The sequence below is a fragment of the Bufo gargarizans genome, chromosome 6 (genome assembly GCF_014858855.1).
Source record: "Bufo gargarizans isolate SCDJY-AF-19 chromosome 6, ASM1485885v1, whole genome shotgun sequence".
NCBI lineage: Eukaryota > Metazoa > Chordata > Amphibia > Anura > Bufonidae > Bufo > Bufo gargarizans.
In genome coordinates, this window is record NC_058085.1 from 211,693,764 (window position 1) to 211,710,798 (window position 17,035).

Sequence of the window (17,035 nt, forward strand, 5' to 3'; positions counted from 1 at the left end):
TCCCAGCACATATTTTCACCTTTGTAATCTTATCATGATGTAGCCCAAAACACCGGTGGCAGGGATATGACATTTTCTCTAAGTTCGACTAACTAAAGAGAGATATCCACCAGAAAGGGTAGTGTACGATACTTGTCAGGCGTGCTTTTAATTTTATATAATAAATTAGGGTGGGGTCACACTAGCATTAGGGATTCTGTTATGGCTTTCCTTTATAACATGGTTATAACGGAAAATAACAGAATGCCCAGACAGAATGCAAAACGGAAGCCTTTAAAAGGCATTCCGCTTGCTTTCCGTCCTGATAGAAGTCTATGGGAAAGCAAAACCGATCCGTCTGGATCCCGTTATGCAAGACCGAAAACAAAGTCCTGTCGACAGGACTTTGTTTTCAGTCTTGCATAACGGGACCAGACTAATCCATTTTGAATCCCCTAGACTTCTATTAGGACGCAAAGCAAAGGGAATGCCTTTTTTTTTTTTTTAACAATAGATTTTTATTCAATTTAGAAAAAAAGGTTACTTGTACAATAGAATGTTGGGTATTGAATCCAATATGTCATACAAGAAGAAGGTTACAAAAGTACAATGGATATGAATTACAGCAATCTAAAATTTGAATGAATGATCACATATCAACATATACATGGGAATAGAAATAAGTGAAAGTTGCAATGTTATACATCCACATATAGAACATCTTATGATCTGAAGGAGCTAGGAATATCTTTTAAAGGCTTCTGTTTTGCATTCTGTCTTAATACAAGTCTATGGGTAGAAGAATGAATCCATAAGACGGAAGGACGGAACCAGTTATAACCATGTTATAACGGAAAGCCATAACGGAATCCCTAACGCTAGTGTGAACCCACCCTAACTTTGTACTTGTGATATATCAATCCAAGTTAATATATTGTGGACAAAATACTTTCAGCATGTAGAATATATTGTTATAATATAATGGCTAATATGGCAATCATGCATGGCCATCCAACCATATACTATACACCCATAATGGCACCAGGGACAATTTTTGTGACTTTTTTGCTGCATTTTTGTGTGTGCATGGATTTTAAAAAAATTTAAATTAACTACGGGAAGGTGTATTTTACTATCATTTATAAAGAATGGCAAAAAAACTACACTACCCTAAAAAGGAGAGATGCAATTATCTGCTGCAAAAGTTGTAATGTAATAATATTTTCCTGACAGAAATTTAGGTGCTGTACTTTTTGACTTCAGCATCCAGAGCAATAGAAGCCATAGCTTTTTATATTTTTACATCAATATAGCAGAAAAATCATATAACAACCTAATCTGTTTTATTTTCAGCATCAGTTGCATTCAATTTGCATGTTTGCTTTATTGAATGATCTGTTACGGTTAGGAGAACTCATAATATGTCTACATTATTTACTGCTTGTGATCGGGTGCAGAGCTAAAAGTCCTCCCCCCCCCCCCCCATTCAACTTCTCTGCAAGGCTGTGTCTGTGTCCCTGGTGGTCTAGGGCAGTAACATGTCACCAAGTGAATTGTGTTCCAGTAGTCACCTTCTGCTTGGGAACACGTAACTGCTGAGGCAAATTATTGGCAACAGCGGTGCATATCACACCATTTGGAATTTTAAACACCACAGACTGAAAAAGACCGGTCACTGGGTAGAATGAAGTGATGTGGAACAAGTTAGGCCTCTTTCACATGGGCGTCATGTTTTTTGCCCGGATAAGAGGCGGGTGCGTTGCGGGAAAATGCGCGATTTTTCCGCGCGAGTGCAAAACATTGTCATGCGTTTTGCACTCGCGTGAGAAAAATCACGCATGTTTGGTACCCAAACCCGAACTTCTTCACAGACTGAAGATTGTATTATTTTCCCTTATAACATGGTTATAAGGGAAAATAATAGCATTCTGACTACAGAATGCAGAGTATAATAGTGCTGGAAGGGTTAAAAAAATAAAAAAGTTAACTCACCTTCTCCTCTTGTTTGCGTAGTTCCCGGTCTGTTCTTTGCTAGCTGTGACCTGAATGACAGTGAATAGACTGTCACCTAGAACCCATGCATGAAAATCGCACTGCATCCGCACTTGCTTGCGGATGCTTGCGATTTTCACGCAACCCCTTTCACTTCTATGGGGGATGCGTTGCGTGGATTATCGCACTGCAACGCACAAAGAGGAGCAAGCTGCGATTTTCACGCAACGCATAAGTGATGCGTGAAAATGACCGCTCATGTGAACAGCCCCATAGAAATGAATGGGTCAGGATTCAGTGCGGGTGCAATGCGTTCAACTCACGCATCGCACCCGCGCGGAAAACTCGCTCGTGTGAAAGGGGGCCTTAGTTCCATTTTTATGTTAGATACAGCACTGTCCATGGCCTAGATAAAGTTTAGGTTGAAGCTGGACAATCTGTAAGTATTTTTATATCCTTACCTCTGCTGTGCATCCAAGTTTTCCTTTTTGCCCCTTGCAGAATCACCTGAAGGAGGTGAACTAAGGTTTCTGGTGGGAGAGGTAACTTCAGCAGTACCTTCTTTTGAACCATCTTGTTCGAAACTACCCCTCTCAGTTTTTCTCCACTTTGCCCTTCGATTCTGAAACCATACCTAAAAAATAAAGGAGATACCAATGTAACAATTGTGGAGATCATGATTCAGTAATGTTAATAATAAAGGGCATAATACATGTGATTTTACACTCACAGTAGTTAGGCTGAGTGCACATATATCACTTGTTCCCGGCCTATTGTTGTATGCCAGGAGCTAGACATAACTGATATATGTTTGAGTGTGTATATATATATATATATATATATATATATATATACACACACTATGTAGATATATATCAAACATTATAAGTAATATCATAGATGTATGCAAACAATCCCACAGAAAACTATGGGGTCAGGTTTGGATTAGGTTCCCTTCCAGCGTCCAACTGAGTCAGATCGCCGAATATATGTGAAGCGGTCATTAGAGTTTAAAATTTTAGCCCATTCATTACAATGAAAACTATAGCCAGTTATACTTTGCAAACTGAGTTCGGTCCGAACTTTGCTGTTTGTTTCGGATGGCAGACGAACCCAAATCTTTCCAGGTTAGTTTAAGACGAATCCACTAAAACAGCGCATTGTGCCATTTTAGTGCACATGTCGGCAGGAAAAAAGAGGAAGTGGGGGGAGGGCTTGCTCTGATTGGCTCCCAGGCTGACAGACAGCCTGGATGAACAAATCAGTGCTGCAGCAGGCAGGGAGGTGCCCTAGCAGAATGAGCAGAGCACCATTTTGTGCTAGGCTGTGGAAGAGGGTGGTTATGTGATCTTAGGGAGTTAGGGACAATAAAAAAAATCAATCAGGGACAGTCAGAAATCAATCAAGCTTATTGCCAGGGAAGGAAAAGGCTAGGATTCAAAAGAATTTTGTGTGTTGTGTACAATAGAGAAAAGCAAGGTAGCTGACAGACAGGGAGAGAGGAGACAGGGCCTGTGGCTGACTGTGTCTGCTATCAGGAGCAGCTACTTGCAAGCAAATACTTTCATTAGTTTTTCCCTATTTTCACTGAAATCTTATTTTTTTAAGCAGTGTATATGTATGTGTATATATATTGTGAGGATTTGCTCTGGTAAGCAGGGTAAGCGGATGCAGAACAGAGGCAAAACAGGTTTGTAAATCAAAATGTCAGTGTTTATTCACACAAAACACAAAAGGAAAAAGAAAAACAACTCATAACAGTCTTGGTGTTAATTCACACAACGAAAAGTCCATATAATAGGCACGTCACCGTGCTAGCTGTTTTATCCCCGGCAGTCCACAGCAGGCTTTGGGAGCCTGTTTCCCAGCATACAGCCCTCATGCGGTTCTGAACTTTCCACCACAGCACCATGCTTCAGATCCCAAGACAGACCCATATTCTGAGCCCAGCTACCTATTTAACGTACAGCCAGGTGCTTCCAAAACCCGGACCGGCACTTAAACTCCAGTCTGGTATTTGATCTCACCTGGCTGGAAATGAGCCCAGCCGCCCATGTTGGGAGGAAAATACCTGCTTTCCCAAACAACACAGGACTGGAAAAATGTTGCCTGGTCTGATGAGTCTCGATTTCTGTTGAGACATTCAAATAGTAGAGTCCAAAGTTGGTGTAAACAGAATGAGAACATGTATCCATCATGCCTTGTTACAACTGTGCAGGCTGGTGGTGGTGGTGTAATGACGTGGGGGATGTTTTCTGGGCACACTTTAGGACTCTTAGTGCCAAATGGCCATCGTTTAAATGCCACGGGCTACCTGAGCATTGTTTCTGACCATGTCCATCCCTTCATGACCACCATGTACCCATCCTCTGATGGCTACTTCCAGCAGGATAATGCACCATGTCACAAAGCTCGAATCATTTCAAATTGGTTTCTTGAACATGACAATGAGTTCACTGTACTAAAATGGCCCCCACAGTCACCAGATCTCAACCCAATAGAGCATCTTTGGGATGTGGGGGAACGAGAGCTTCGTGCCCTGGATGTGCATCCCTCAAATCTCCATCAACTGCAAGATGCTATCCTATCAATATGGGCCAACATTTCTTAAGAATCCTATCAGCACCTTGTTGAATCAATGCCACGTAGAATTAAGGCAGTTTTGGGGTCCAACACCGTATTAGTATGGTGTTCCTAATAATTCTTTAGGTGAGATTATATATATATATATATATATATATATATATATTGTGGGGGGATAAGCTCGGGATCGCCTTTGCTGGGGTCAAAGGACACTTGTCTGTTTCACACAATTCCAACCAGCCACCAAGGTAGAAGTTTTAAGCTGGCCTGGAGCCAGGTTTATTGAGCAGGTTGCACAAATAAAATAAAACAAAAGAAAAGTCTTGCCTGTCCGGCACTTACTAAACATTAGAGGTTTTTATCTATCCGCTGGTGGGCTTCTCCCAGCCAGCTCACAAAACAAGGCATCAGCAACCTAGTACTCACAGTTTGCTCACTCACACAGACATGCTTTCTGTGTCCCCAGGCAGAGAGACTGACTGACCTCCTGGCTCTGTTATATCCCCACCCTCAGTGCTGCTTAATTAATTACCTTACAGGTGAGATTCTTTCACCTGCTACTTACATAGGAGAGGAATCTAGGGGAAATGTACCTCCCTTCCACTACCAATCCAGCATTGGTATCACATATCCCCCCCCCCCCCCCCTCTGCTCAGGCAAGTGGGTCTGAGCAACTGAAACCAGCAGACAATGCACATGTGACAACACATCTGCATTTCCTTGCCACTTTCCTGGCCTGTGCTCCACTGTAAAGCTGTAAGCCTGCAGAGCCAAAAACCATCTTGTCACTCTGCTATTTTGCTCTCTGTTCAGGTTCATCCACTTCAGAGGGGCATGATCAGTGACCAGGCGAAACTTCCGACCTAGCAAGTAGTATTTGAGTGATTCTATGGCCCACTTGATGGCCAAACACTCCTTCTCTACAACTGCATAGTTCTTCTCATGCTTATTTAGTTTGCGACTCAAGTAAAGCACAGGATGCTCCTCTCCATTAACAGTCTGTGATAACACTGCCCCTATTCCTGAGCTGGAAGCATCTGTCTGTACCACAAATTCATTTCTAAAGTCAGGGGTCATCAATACTGGTTGGGAACAAAGAGCCTGTTTTAAAGTCTGAAACGCTTCTTCTGCTTCATAATTCCATTTTACCATCACCGACCCGTTTCCCTTGGTGAGATCAGTTAAGGGAACTGCTATAGCTGCAAAATTGGGTTTGAACCGCCTATAATAGCCAGTAATCCCCAGAAATGCCTTTACTTGTTTTTTTTTATTTACAGGGCGGGGCCAGTTCTGTATAGCTTTAATCTTGTCAACTTGGGGCTTGACTACCCCTCTCCCAATAATGTAACCCAAGTACTTGGCTTCTTCTAGGCCAATGCTACATTTCTTAAGGTTTGCAGTCAACCCTGCTCTCCTCAAATCATCAATCATTGCCTGTACTTTGAGTAGGTGTGTTTCCCAGTCTGCACTGTGTATCACTATATCATCAAGATAAGCAGACACGTACTGTCTATGTGGTCTTAACACTCTGTCCATTAGCCGCTGAAATGTTGCAGGAGCCCGCCCCATGTAGTCCAAAAGGCATATTTACATATTGGAATAGGCTGTCAGGTGTGGAAAATGCTGTCTTCTCTTTGGCAGCTTCCGTCAGGGGTATTTGCCAATAACCCTTTGTCAGGTCTAAGGTCGTTATGTAACGGGCTGTACCAAGTCGGTCTATAAGTTCGTCCACTCGTGGCATAGGGTATGCATCGAATTTAGACACAGTATTTAACCTCCTAAAATCATTACAGAACCTTATGGTACCATCAGGCTTTGGAATTAACACAATCGGGCTTGACCATTCACTATGAGACTCCTCAATTACTCCCAACTCCAACATATCTTTTACTTCTTTTGAGACTGCTTCTCGTCTGGCCTCAGGAATCCTATAAGGTTTTACATGGACCTTAACCCCAGGTTCAGTTATGATGTCATGTTTTATGAGTGATGTCTGTCCCGGCTTTTCTGAAAAAAATTCTCTGTTCTGAGCGACCAACAATCTAGCTTCCTTCTTTTGGACATCGGACAGAGTTTCGGCTATTCTGACAGCAGGTATTGCTGCCCCATTATTGATGGTTGGAGCAAGTGCTGCTGCCAGGACTGGCCGGTCCTTCCAAGGTTTTAACAGATTTATATGGTAAATCTGTTCTGGCTTCCTTTTACCTGGTGGGTATACTTTATAGTTCACCTCACCTACTCTTCCAATTATTTCAAATGGACCTTGCCATTTAGCCAAGAATTTACTCTCCACAGTGGGGACGAGAACTAGTACTCGATCCCCTGGCGCAAATGTTCGAATCTTGGCCCCTCTATCATAAATCATTTTCTGTACTCCTTGAGCCAATTCCATATGTTCCTTAACAATTGGCATGACTGATGAAATCCTGTCCTGCATCTGGGACACGTGCTCTATTACACTATTGTACGGTGTGACCTGTCCTTCCCATGTTTCTTTAGCCACATCTAATAAACCACATGGATGTCTACCATATACAGTCATGTGAAAAAATTAGGACACCCTTTGAAAGCATGTGGTTTTTTGTAACATTTTTAATAAAAGGTTATTTCATCTCCGTTTCAACAATACAGAGAGATTAAAGTAATCCAACTAAACAAAGAAAACTGAAGAAAAGTCTTTTCAAGATCTTCTGTAAATGTCATTCTACAAAAATGCCTATTCTAACTGAGGAAAAAGATAGGACACCCTCACATGTATTCCCTCTTAAATTGGCTCAGATCTCACACAGGTATATCACACCAGGTGCACATAATTAGTAGATCGTTACTCTGCATGTTGAATGAGGCTTGCCCTATTTAAACCTCAGACATTTAGTTTGGTGTGCTCCTGACTGTTGAAGTGAGAGTGAGCACCATGGTGAGAGCAAAAGAGCTGTCAGAGGACTTCAGAAAAAAGATTGTAGCAGCCTATGAGTCTGGGAAGGGATTTAAAAAGATCTCAAAAGATTTTGAAATCAGCCATTCCACTGTCCGGAAGATAGTCTACAAGTGGAGGGCTTTCAAAACAACTGCCAACATGCCCAGGACTGGTCGCCCCAGCAAGTTCACCCCAAGAGCAGACCGCAAGATGCTAAAAGAGGTCTCCAAAAACCCTAAAGTGTCATCTCGAGAACTACAGCAGGCTCTGGCTACTGTTGATGTAGAAGTACATGCCTCTACAATCAGAAAGAGACTGTACAAGTTTAACTTGCATGGGAGGTGTGCAAGGAGGAAACCTTTGCTTTCCAAGAGAAACATCGAGGCCAGACTGACATTTGCCAGAGATAAAGTTGACAAAGACCAGGACTTCTGGAATAATGTTCTTTGGACAGATGGGTCCAAAATTGAATTATTTGGACACAACAGCAGAGGACATGTTTGGCGTAAACCAAACACAGCATTCCAAGAAAAGGACCTCATACCAACTGTGAAGCATGGAGGTGGAAGTGTCATGGTTTGGGGCTGCTTTGCTGCAGCAGGACCTGGTCAGCTCACCATCATAGAATCCACGATGAATTCTACTGTGTATCAGAAGGTGCTTGAAGAACATGTGAGACCATCAGTTAGAAAATTAAAGCTGAAGCGGAACTGGACCATGCAACATGACAATGACCCAAAACATACTAGTAAATCAACCAAAGATTGGCTGAAAAAGAAGAAATGGAGAGTCCTGGAATGGCCAAGTCAAAGTCCAGATTTGAATCCCATTGAGATGCTGTGGGGTGACTTGAAAAGGGCTGTACGTGCAAGAAACCCCTCAAACATCTCACAGCTGAAAAAGTTCTGCATTGAGGAGTGGGGTAAAATTTCCTCAGACCGATGTCGAAGACTGGTAGATGGCTACAAGAACCGTCTCACTGCAGTTATTTCAGCCAAAGGAGGTAACACTCGCTATTAGGGGCAAGGGTGTCCTATCTTTTTCCTCAGTTAGAATAGGCATTTTTGTAGAATGACATTTACAGAAGATCTTGAAAAGACTTTTCTTCAGTTTTCTTTGTTTAGTTGGATTACTTTAATCTCTCTGTATTGTTGAAACGGAGATGAAATAACCTTTTATTAAAAATGTTACAAAAAACCACATGCTTTCAAAGGGTGTCCTAATTTTTTCACATGACTGTACAAGCTCGAAAGGTGAAAACCCTGTGGATGACTGTGGTACCTCCCTTATAGCAAACAGCAGATATGGGAGCAAAAAGTCCCAATTTTTGCCATCTTTATCTACCACCTTTTTCAGCATTTGTTTTAGGGTTTTATTAAATCTTTCCACCGATCCATCAGTTTGGGGATGATAGACTGACGTACGTAGCTGGGTAACTTAAAAAAAACCTGCAAAGTTCCTTCATGACATTAGACATAAAGGGCGTCCCTTGGTCTGTGAGTATTTCTTTTGGAATACCAACCCGACTAAACACCTGGACCAGTTATTTTGCGATGGTCTTTGACGAGGTATTGCGCAAAGGTATGGCCTCGGGGTAACGGGTAGCATAGTCCATTACGACTAAGATATGCTGGTGACCCCGAGCTGACTTTATTAGGGGACCCACTAAATCCATCCCAATGCGCTCAAAGGGTATTTCAATAATCGGCAGGGGCACCAAAGGGCTACGGAAATGGGGCATAGGGGCTGTAATCTGACACCGAGGGCAGGATTCACAATATGCTTTAATGTCTCCATGCATTCCAGGCCAGAAAAACCTCTCTAAAATCCTTTCAGTAGTTTTCTGGATCCCCAAATGGCCACCCATAATGTGTCCATGTGTCAGATCCAGAACAGTTCTCCAATAGGGCTTTGGGACCACTAACTGCTGTACCACCTCCTCTCTCTTCTTGTCTATCTGATACAACAAATCGTTCTCTAGAGCCATGTAGGGAAAAGCTAGCCTAGCACCAGACTCCACAGGATTCCCATTTATCACTTTTATATTCTCTCTGGCCCGTGTAAGGGTGGAGTCCTTCATTTGCTCACTTTGAAAGTCGTCTTTCCGAACGTCTAGGTCAGGCATACCCTGAAGTGTTACCCCTTCAGTCTCAGTCTCTGATGTGGACTCATCTAGATCCCCTGCCATAACAGAGAATGGAAAAGGGGTGGAGCTATCTGCTGATAGCTCAACTACATCCCCTAGTGGGGAATCCTCTAATAGTTCTGGGCCTATATCAGATGCTGTCAATATCTGTGGTGTACTTTTTTGGGTTTCCAACTTGGATTCCCATATTTTCCAAAAATGTGGAAAATCTCTCCCAAGAATAACCTCATGCAGTAGTGCTGGGACTATTCCAACTTTATGACACACAGACCCATAGGGTGTGGTAATATAAGCAAGAGTAGTCTGGTATTCACATACATCCCCATGCACACAAGTCACAGTGAACGTGTCTGATTGACTGTCAGAGGGGGCTATAAGGCCTGCTTTCACCAGAGTTACTACACTCCCTGAGTCTAGCAGCGCAGTCACACTCTTATTATCCACTTTTAATTCACACAAATGTTTTTCTGCACTGTCTGAACCTGCCGCAGCACACACCATTTGCGCAAACATAGACATGCGTTTTTTCATAAAGGCGACATCACATTGCATAGGTTCAATATTCATAGGACAGTTCACTGCAATGTGTCCCTACCCATTACACCGAAAACATCTTATGGGACCTTTGTTTAGTCCAACATTATACCTTTTGAGCTTTCCTGAGCCCACAGTCTCATTGTCTTCTTCACTTAAAGTCTTTACATTTCTCCCAGTTCCCTTAAGCCCCGGAACAGTCTTACCCGGAACCCTCAGACTCCGTGGGGTTGAGAGCTGAGAGTTAGTTAGAAGGTCCTCAGCCGCAGAGTATCGCTCCACCAGGTCAATAAGCTGGTCTGCTGTATTGGCTCACCCACTTCCTTAGGGCTGGGGGTAGCGACCTCAGGAACTTGTCGAGGACCACACGCTGCACGACGTCAGGTGCTGATAGCATCTTGGGTTGTAGCCATTTTCGGGCCAAATGGATGAGATCGAACATCTGCGAGCGTGGGGGTTTATCCATTTTATATGTCCACTGATGTACTCGTTGTGCTCTAACTGCTAGGGTAACACCTAGCCAAGCCAGGATCTCCGAATTAAGTTTATCATAGTCCTGGGCAGCCTCAGGTTCCAGATCAAAATAAGCTTTTTGCGCTTCACCTGCAAGAAACGGGGCTAGCAGTCCTGCCCACCGTGGCTTTGGCCACGCTTCATGCACTGCTGTCCTCTCAAATGTAGCCAGATAAGCTTCCACATCATCTTCTGCTGTCATCTTTTGCAAAAAATGACCCACATGGAAAGTTGTCTGCTCTTTTCCTGGCTGTACCACTGGAAGACTTGCCACACGCTGCACCACTTCCTGCAAGATTTGGCGGTCTTTATTTGCGGCCTCTATTAGGGTGGTTAGCTGTGCAGACATTAAGCAGTTTGCTTCCTGCTGGGCTGCATTTGTACGCTGTTGTTCTCTGGTTGCCTCTTGCTGGGCTGCCACAGACTGTATCAGGGCCTTTACTACGTCATCCATTTTCAGACTTTTAACGTGTTGCCCGCTCCAAGCCACCACTTGTGGGGGGATAAGCTCGGGATCGCCTTTGCTGGGGTCAAAGGACACTTGTCTGTTTCACACAATTCCAACCAGCCACCAAGGTAGAAGTTTTAAGCTGGCCTGGAGCCAGGTTTATTGAGCAGGTTGCACAAATAAAATAAAACAAAAGAAAAGTCTTGCCTGTCCGGCACTTACTAAACATTAGAGGTTCCTATCTATCCGCTGGTGGGCTTCTCCCAGCCAGCTCACAAAACAAGGCATCAGCAACCTAGTACTCACAGTTTGCTCACTCACACAGACATGCTTTCTGTGTCCCCAGGCAGAGAGACTGACTGACCTCCTGCTCTGTTATATCCCCACCCTCAGTGCTGCTTAATTAATTACCTCACAGGTGAGATTCTTTCACCTGCTACTTACATAGGAGAGGAATCTAGGGGAAATATACCTCCCTTCCACTACCAATCCAGCATTGGTATCACAATATATATATATATATATATATATATATATATATATATATATATATATATACACACACATATACAGGTCCTTCTAAAAAAATTAGCATATTGTGATAAAGTTCATTATTTTCTGTAATGTACTGATAAAGATTAGACTTTCATATATTTTAGATTCATTACACACCAACTGAAGTAGTTCAAGCCTTTTATTGTTTTAATATTGATGATTGTGGCATACAGCTCATGAAAACCCAAATTTCCTATCTAAAAAAATTAGCATATTTTATCCGACCAATAAAAGAAAAGTGTTTTTAATACAAAAAAAGTCAACCTTCAAATAATTATCAAAGGTGTTGATTATGCACTCAATACTTGATCGGGAATCCTTTTGCAGAAATGACTGCTTCAATGCGGCGTGGCATGGAGGCAATCAGCCTGTGGCACTGCTGAGGTGTTATGGAGGCCCAGGATGCTTCGATAGCGGCCTTAAGCTCATCCAGAGTGTTGGGTCTTGCGTCTCTCAACTTTCTCTTCCCAATATCCCACAGATTCTCTATGGGGTTCAGGTCAGGAGAGTTGGCAGGCCAATTGAGCACAGTAATACCATGGTCAGTATACCATTTACCAGTGGTTTTGGCACTGTGAGCAGGTGCCAGGTCGTGCTGAAAAATGAAATCTTCATCTCCATAAAGCTTTTCCGCAGATGGAGGCATGAAGTGCTCCAAAATCTCCTGATAGCTAGCTGCATTGACCCTGACCTTGATAAAACACAGTGGACCAACACCAGCAGCTGACATGGCACCCCAGACCATCACTGACTGTGGGTACTTGACACTGGACTTCAGGCATTTTGGCATTTCCCTCTCCCCAGTCTTCCTCCGGACTCTGGCACCTTGATTTCCGAATGACATGCAACAGTCCAGTGCTGCTTCTCTGTAGCCCAGGTCAGGCGCTTCTGCCACTGTTTCTGGTTCAAAAGTGGCTTGACCTGGGGAATGCGGCACCTGTAGCCCATTTCCTGCACACGCCTGTACACGGTGGCTCTGGATGTTTCTACTCCAGACTCAGTCCACTGCTTCCGCAGGTCCCCCAAGGTCTGGAATCGGTCCTTCTCCACAATCTTCCTCAGGGTCCGGTCACCTCTTCTCGTTGTGCAGCGTTTTCTGCCACACTTTTTCCTTGCCACAGACTTCCCACTAAGTTGCCTTGATACAGCACTCTGGGAACAGCCTATTCGTTCAGAAATTTCTTTCTGTGTCTTACCCTCTTGCTTGAGGGTGTCAATGATGGCCTTCTGGACAGCAGTCAGGTCGGCAGCCTTACCCATGATTGCGGTTTTGAGTAATGAACCAGGCTGGGAGTTTTTAAAAGCCTCAGGAATCTTTTGCAGGTGTTTAGAGTTAATTAGTTGATTCAGATGATTAGGTTAATAGCTCGTTTAGAGAACCTTTTCATGATATGCTAATTTTTTTAGATAGGAATTTTGGGTTTTCATGAGCTGTATGCCAAAATCATCAATATTAAAACAATAAAAGGCTTGAACTACTTCAGTTGGTGTGTAATGAATCTAAAATATATGAAAGTCTAATGTTTATCAGTACATTACAGAAAATAATTAACTTTATCACAATATGCTAATTTTTTTAGAAGGACCTGTATATATATATATATATATATATATATAGTAGGAAGGCGCAGGGGTCCGTCATTGACGGAAGGTACGTTTCACCGAGGTTCCTGGCCTCGGTGAGATAGGAATCGGTAGTTTAGTGTGTCAGCAGCAGCTAGGCTGAAACTGTGTTTTTACTTACTGTGGCTGTAAAGCCGATCTGACCTGGCTCTTATTGGGAGCAGCCAAAGAGCAGGGTGGATGGCTGTTCCCCACGTTCCAGGCCAGGTTTTGGGCTGGAAAAAAAAAAAACTGCCAACAGTCACAGCTGTGTGTGGATTACCCTGCATTTTCATAGTGGAGCTGTGAAGCACTGTGGTCTTGGGTTCCAACCAGTTGGTAGCGTGATGGAGAGCTGCACGCTGAAAATCAGGTGCCCTAAAGCCTGCTGTGGACGGCTGTGGATTGCCAAGGACAAAACAGTCCGCCAGGTGACACGTTCGTGCTGTGGACTTTATGTGTTGTGAATTAACACCAGGACTCTGCACAGTGTTGTTTTCCCTTTATTGCTTTTTGTGTGAATAAACACAGAACTTTTGCTTTACTACTGTGTTCTTGCCTCTGTACTGCATCCGCTTACCCTGCCTAGCAGAGCAAATACCTACAATTGGTGGCCTGGAGCGGGCAAGCACAAGGAGGCTGGCGTGAATGCCAAATAATTTTTGGTTTGCATTTTTGGGAACGGTTGTATGTCAGTTATCAAACCAGCTAAATTCAAACCTGTGTCACATGACAAAATGGAGGCTGTTGTGAAGGCCCTCATGGAGGCTAATTTGCAGCAGCAAGAGACCAACCTGCACCAGTGAGAGGCTAACACGCAGCAGCAAGAGACCAACCAGTTGCTGCTACAACACGTAATGACTTTGCAGACAGCAGGAGCAACCCCAAGTGTCCATGATGCCTGGAAAGCAGTCCGTGCAGCGGTCCCTAAGATGACACCCACAGATGACATTGAAACCTACCTGGCGATGTATGAGAAAGTGGCCACCAGGGAAAGGCTGCCCCAGGACCAGTGGGCTGAGGTTGTCGCTCCTTTCCTGGCATCAGAGTCTCATCACATGTATTTTGACTTGGCGGACGATCAAGAGGCCAACTATCCAAAGGTAAAGGGTGAGATTTTGGCAAGACTGGGGGTGAATGTGCTGGTCCGTGCCCAGCTGGTGCATCAGTGGGGGTTCAACCCGGCTGAGCCCGTGGGACCCCAGTATAATAACCTGCTCAACCTTTTGCAAAAGTGGCTACAGCCTGACATGCTGAGCTTCACTGCTATGCCGTACCGGTTGTTAGCAGATATGTTCTGGAGAGCTCTGCCACACCCTTTCCAGCAATGGATTGGCCAGGTCTCTATAGGTAATGCGCTTGAGATGGTAAACTTGGTGGAATGCTATGAGGCGACCCGGAACTTGCAGGAGGGTTCTTTTGGGAGGAGGGCAGTCAAATCCTGTAACTCTCCACCCCGGACCCGGCGACTGCTGCCCACCAAACCGGCCTGGGATGTAACCCCAATGGAACCCGCTCCAATAATCTGCTGGCGGTGTTGGGAGCCCGGCCATGTTCGAGCTGAATGTCCACATCAGGGGAAACCCATGGACACAAACTATGGCTTCTGTCAATCATTGTATGCCAGGAAACTGTGTGCAGTGGGTGCTATGGAGTCTCTAAACCACCTGCACCAGGTGGAGGTGGGAGACACTCCAGCAGAGGCTCTGTTGGACTGGTGACACTGGTAAGGGCTTCCCTGGTATGCTCTACTGAGTACACTGGCTATAAGGTCGGAGTCATGTGTATACATGGGGACTTAAAAGACTACCCTACTGCTATGGTGACTCTGTCCACAGTTTCCGGCAGGTGGACCCACGAGGTGGCTGTCGCAACCAACCTGCATTATTAACTTATAATAGGGAGAGACTTCCCAGGCTTCCCAGCGCTGTGGCCGGTTATGAGAGTGACTGATACCCATGAGACAGGGGTAACCCTAGAAGAGTGGCCTGGCTCAGGGGGGAGACCAGAATGCTGGGAGACATGGAGGACTTGCCGCCGGTGCCTGAGCTGGCAGACGTCAATGTCTCTGGGGATCATTTTGGTACTGCACAACACCAGGATCCAACCTTATCCCGAGCCTAAATATACTAGTAATAGATGGTGAACCACAACAACCAGGGGCAGGGTGTTCCCCCGTTTTGTGGTTAATCAGGATATGTTGTATCGGGTAAATCCATTTACTAAGACCTTGGAAAGATAGGGAAACCTGTACGGAAGACAGACCGCAATCCTTTTTGAATCCAGAGGGATGCATTTTTTTTTATCCAGAGCTGCATTTATATTTATATAAGGAGATATATAACGCGAGTTTGACCGCGACGCATGGTTGATTAAGTGTGGTTGTGTAAGTGTGTGACTTAAGATTAAGTGACTTTAGATTCAGGGGCTTCAGTGGGGGACTGTAATTAGCCAGTTTCTTAGTACTACATTATATTGTATTTTTTGCTTTTGTGGTGTAATCCCCATTTAGTATGTGTTGCACAATTGACAACGCAGTCCAGTGCACATCTTGCATGATGTGTGCAGTCCTGGAACTGCCGTTCCAGGGTGTATATCTTTGTTCAATATGTGAGCAAATTGCCCGTTTGGAATTGCAAATCGAGTCTCTAAACAGGCAAGTTGCAACACTGAGAGGCATTGACAATTTGCAAAAGAGTTTGCTTCTCACCGAGCAAGCACTCTTTGGGGTAGATGAGGGGGAGGGCGACTGAGAGGAGGCTGAGGAAAGTCAGGTAGCTAGCTGGGTAACAGTTAGAAAGCGGGGTAGAGGGAAGAGTGCCAGGGAGGCTAGTCCTGATCTGACACACCCCAACAAGTTTGCACGCTTGGCAGATGAGGGGGATGTCAGTCCAGGGACGGCACTGCCGCGGCCGGACACTTCCTCTGCCAGTCAGGGGAATGTCAGCTCTAATAAGCAGGGGACCAGGAGAGCAGGGCAGGCCAGACAGGTGTTGGTAGTGGGAGACTCAATTATTAGGGGAACAGATAGGGAAATCTGTCACAAATACCGTGATCGCCGAACAGTGTGCTGTCTTCCTGGCGCTAGAATTTGACACATCGTGGATCGGGTTGCCAGATTACTGGGAGGGGCTGTAGAAGATCCAGCGGTCATGGTCCATATCGGAATCAATGACAAAGTTAGGGGTAGGTGGAGAGTCCTTGAAAATCATTTCAGGGATTTAGGTCAAAAGCTTAGGGCAAGGACCTCAAAGGTAGTATTTTCCGAAATACTACCTGTACCACGGGCCACACAAGAAAGGCAGCAGGAGATTAGGGAGATTAACAAGTGGCTCAAGAACTGGTGTAGGAAAGAGGGGTTTGGGTTCCTGGAGAACTGGGACGACTTCTCTGTCAGCTACAGGCTCTATCGTAGGGACGGGATGCACCTCAATGGGGAAGGGGCAGCTGTGCCGGGGAGAAAGATGGCTAGAAGGTTGGAGGAGTGTTTAAACTAGGTACTGGGGGGGGAATGAAATTACATTATAGGAGGGGAAGATAGAGACCAGGGGCTAGGTAGTGGGACTGGAGGAGGAATGGAAGGAGGGACTAGAACAGTTCAGAAGGAAAGGTGTAGGGAAAAAAAAAAATATACATAAACCTCTCAAATGTATGTATACTAATGCCAGAAGCCTGACTAATAAAACTGGTGAACGGGAATTAGTGATGTGTGAGGAGGACTATGACATAGTGGGAATAACTGAGACATGGCTGGATGATAGCTATG

General features: G+C 44.5%; 1 protein-coding gene across 1 annotated transcript in view; it reads right to left on the reverse strand.

Annotated features, from left to right (window-relative positions):
- DRGX (dorsal root ganglia homeobox) overlaps positions 1–17,035 on the reverse strand; it is a 420,041-nt gene that overhangs the window by 231,896 nt on the left and 171,110 nt on the right. Inside the window, exon 4 of the mRNA XM_044296692.1 lies at positions 2,433–2,605. Within this exon, the coding sequence (XP_044152627.1) occupies positions 2,433–2,605 (173 nt within the window). The remainder of the gene's footprint in view (positions 1–2,432; positions 2,606–17,035) is intronic.